The following is a 3,981-nucleotide window of genomic DNA, read 5'->3' on the forward strand; positions in this document are numbered from 1 at the left end:
TGCTGGAGCCTCTTCCGCAGGCAGTGCGGTGTGTCATTTCAGAATGTCTTTTATTTGTTGTTTCCCTAGATGTAAATTCAAAGGCCATTTGGAAAAAAACGTCTGCAGTGGTCCTTTGGTATGGAAGGCCAGGTCATGTTCACAAGTCCAGTAGCTTTTGTGTATGCTACAGCTGGTAGAACTGGCCAGCATCTCGTCCAACCACTGGTTATTGCCTCTCTCTCCCCGATTTTCTTAACACAATGCTGTCATGAAGGTCAACATCTACTGATGGGAATCCCTTATAAGACAGGGTGCTTAGCCATCCAGTGACCACTCTTACTGGCTCCCCTCCTTCTGCCCTCCCCCCCCCCCCCCCCCCGCTTTTCTTTGGTGCTAGTCTTCTGAGAAGTTCAGGCAAAAGTGACATAGCTTTTCTTCAGTTGTACTAACAAATGTTACGAACACAAACTTGGATGCCAGAGTTAATTATTGAAAAATCTGAACTTTACAGTATATTTCAAACAACTATTACATTTGGGACAATATTTGTATATACTTCATAATACCTAAACTAATGTGGCACTTGTAAGCATCTAATACGCTGTAAATTAAGGGAATTTCTTCATCTTCCCTGTTACAAAACCACAGCTGCAGATTTTTTTCCGAAGGGTACAAAGCTGTTGCATAGTTAGGGGAGTTTCTACATGTCTACACATACTTCCACTGAGGTGCACCGTTGTTAGCAGAGATGCTTGGTGACTGTTAGCACAAGCTTTGTAACAGCACTTCTGGGTTTGGAGGGAGGTGGAGGTAAAGTAGGGTGGCATTAAGAGTAGCTGAGGGCAAGACAGCCAGGATGAGCCTGTCAGTGAAAAGTTTGGGAGCCACTGGTAAGGATTCCCACTTCTCGTTGACCAACCCCTTCTCCCCGTGTTTGCCACAAGCAATTGGAAACTAAAGTTAACTATAGATGTTCATTTCAAATTAAAAAGTGGTTTACCAGGGTGTACCCACCTTAGTTTTGTGGCTTGTCCTAGACTTCACTGAAGAATTTCTGAGGTTGTGGGCGAACATTGACTCTGGACAGCTGTGGTACTGAAAGATGTTACTGCATCAGCCAGGACTGGAGGAAAAATTTGTAGGGTTGCTTCCTAAATTGCCTGAGGGGAAAATCAGCAAGGTTAACAGGTCACATTGTTTATAGTATATTTGCAGTTATATAGGCACTACTTATATAAGCCTATATATGTTTATTGCTTAAAAAGAAAAGCTGGGACAGGAATGGCCATCGCTGCCTTCAAGGCTTTAGCAGGCTCAGTTTTCTTGCAGTTGCTTATCCATAACTATTTCTCATAAAATATATGCTAGCAATTAAGCTGGATGGTCTGTCATAAAGTTCAAGGGTTTACTTTGAACTGAAACATTAAAATGAATGCCTTCTGAATCTTAATTGTTTATGTCATACTTCTTTAAGCTATAGTGTGGTAAGAGATCTTTGAGTAGCAGTAAATGGTTTTCTGCTTAAACTAAACAAAATGTGATGCCAGTCTTATTTAAAATGCCGTGAATACCTTCCATAACTAAATTAAGTACAGCTCACTGAAAAATAAACTTAGACATTAAAGATATTGGTACTGTGTTGGTGCTGAAAGATGTTCAAAAAATGCATAATCTTTAACTTTGATAAATTTGCAGAGAATCCAAGTATTTAATGTGTTTGGTTTTGCAGAGGGTAGGCAAAATGTTAGTATCTTCCAGGACAGTTACGTGCCTGTTGCTTTCTCAGATACTGAAAGAGGGATTAAGGATTTCTTTGTATTTATGATCCGCTTAATGTCTCCTTATCTTAGACTTTTCTTTCTCTCTTTCAGATGGCTTGTTATTGCAGTTGGTCTAGTTCGAGCATACCTGGCTAAAGGTAGCTACCATAGCCTTTACTATTCAATAGAAAAGCCCCTGAAATTCTTCCAGACTGGAGCTTTGCTTGAGGTAGGTGTAGTCTTCTTCCCTAGAGTTACTAATATTTGCATGAGTGTTTCTTTAGGAGAGATAAGGCAGCCTTTGAACAGTGCTGTCTAGGTACCTGTTTTTTTCATTAGCATTTATAGAGTGATTTGAAGGTAAACATAAGAAATATGCCTCACACAAATGCTGAATTTTTCCTTTTAGCAACTGGTGAGGGAGCTTACTGTCTGCTATTTAGCTTGGGTAGCAGAGCTGAATATTAAGCTTAATCTTCAAAATACAAATATTGAATCTTAAGCTCTTGTGACAGAACTAAATGTGTTTCTGAATTGCTTCATTTGAAATGTTAGTGATTTGAATTTTTCTTTTTGTTCTAGATTCTGCACTGTGCATTTGGTAAGCTTGCAAATTTTCAGTTTTATTATTTTTATAGAAGACTGCAGTTTTAGCAATATATTAGCATTAAAAATGTTACGGTCTGTGAATTGCTAGATTTAATTCTTACATAACTCATTAATTTTTGCTTGAAGTACATTACAGTTTTTTACTCAATAATTTGACAAGTTAAATCACAAGAAGGAAAATAGTGTAACAGGTTTTCAGTTACTTGACATTCTATTTTTATCTAGATCCTTCCAATGCTACAAATCTTAGAGCGGTTTATAAATGTTTTATAGTAGAGCATTACTCTCCATCTCTACATCCTATAATCTTCTGTACCAAGCTGTCTTCCCTCAAAAAAAAAAAAATTCTAGCTGGAAGTAACTTAAATTCCAATAAAAATAACATTTCAAGCACTAGAACTTTGCTTACATCCATAGAGCATAGGTACGCATTGTAAAATTAGGAAGGGGTAAGCACTCTGTATCCCAGGTTTGGCTGTGCTTTAATGGAACTCTTTGGGAGAGTAAGATTTACTTCAGACTTGACTCAACAATTCTTGTTAGCCTGTACTATGAGGCTTGTTTGTTAACTTGGTAGCAGGAACTCAATTGTGTATATGTGGCCGGGGGTCGGTAGCAGTGTCGTGGTTCAGTCAATCTGTAGAGTCTCACATCTGGGTGACAGGATTGCATCTTGTCTGGTTTGTTAGTCATCATGAGTAGTGAACAGTTTGGCCTCAGCATTTGGATGTTTTGTTCGTGGAACAGATGATGTGTCACAATCTCTGCAAGATTAAAGCCAATGTTCTGGGAACAGTGCCTGTCTGCATACCTTTGCTTAACTCTGATTTTTCTAAACAATCCAGTCTTCACAAAGAGACAGTCTTATGTTCAGGTAGTTGGTCTTGTGATTTTAAATATAAGTGTTTGAGGTCCTATCTGAATGTTTGCTAGCTACTATTTAAAGACTAAGATGGCATTAAGGTTCATAAAGCTGCAGCTACAAACCTGCTATTTCTCACGTATCGTACAACCAACCTACATACTGGAGGGTGTATCACTATAGTACAAGTAGGTTTGTATTGAATTCCTGTGCAAAAGATACTTTTTTTTTTTAATAACCAAATGTGGTCATTGGAAAACTTCAAATCATATACATAAATTTGTCAGCAGAGGGCAGTCTAATTCTGTATTTGATAAAGTAGTTCTGACCTTCCTGATTAATTCAGTTAGTCTGAAAATGTTATCTTATAAAGGGCAGTTTGTAGACTGTGCACAGATCATCCCAAGAAATGAATGATCTTGTACTGCTCAAATTAACGTAAAGGCTTCTCAGAATAAACTGTATGTATCATATAGTTGCCTATGCTGCCAAGGCAGTCTTTCCAATACAGTTTTATTTTACTAAATCTCAATTACTGTTTTTTACCAGAATAAACCATACTTACTTTTTAAAAAATTAATAGTAAAATGTGATTTTTTTGAAGTCTAATTTAACAAGTGGCAAGAATGACAAGTTAAATCTCAGAACACGGGGCAAAAAAACCTTGCAAATAAGATGCTATTTTACCATCCTAAATCTATAATGCTCTGCTGTTTTCTTAAGCTAAACTTGTGTGCAGATGCCAATGTTTACTAGTACTAAATCTAA

The 3,981-nt window shown here is 37.5% G+C and overlaps 1 protein-coding gene across 1 annotated transcript in view; it reads left to right on the forward strand.

Annotated features, from left to right (window-relative positions):
* PTPLB (protein tyrosine phosphatase-like (proline instead of catalytic arginine), member b) overlaps nt 1-3,981 on the forward strand; it is a 24,832-nt gene that overhangs the window by 8,122 nt on the left and 12,729 nt on the right. The window contains exons 3-4 of the mRNA XM_009327173.1: nt 1,854-1,971; nt 2,325-2,343. Coding sequence (XP_009325448.1) covers nt 1,854-1,971; nt 2,325-2,343 — 137 coding nt within the window. The remainder of the gene's footprint in view (nt 1-1,853; nt 1,972-2,324; nt 2,344-3,981) is intronic.

The sequence above is a fragment of the Pygoscelis adeliae genome, unplaced genomic scaffold, assembly GCF_000699105.1.
Source record: "Pygoscelis adeliae isolate BGI_AS28 unplaced genomic scaffold, ASM69910v1 Scaffold227, whole genome shotgun sequence".
NCBI classification, from domain to species: domain Eukaryota; kingdom Metazoa; phylum Chordata; class Aves; order Sphenisciformes; family Spheniscidae; genus Pygoscelis; species Pygoscelis adeliae.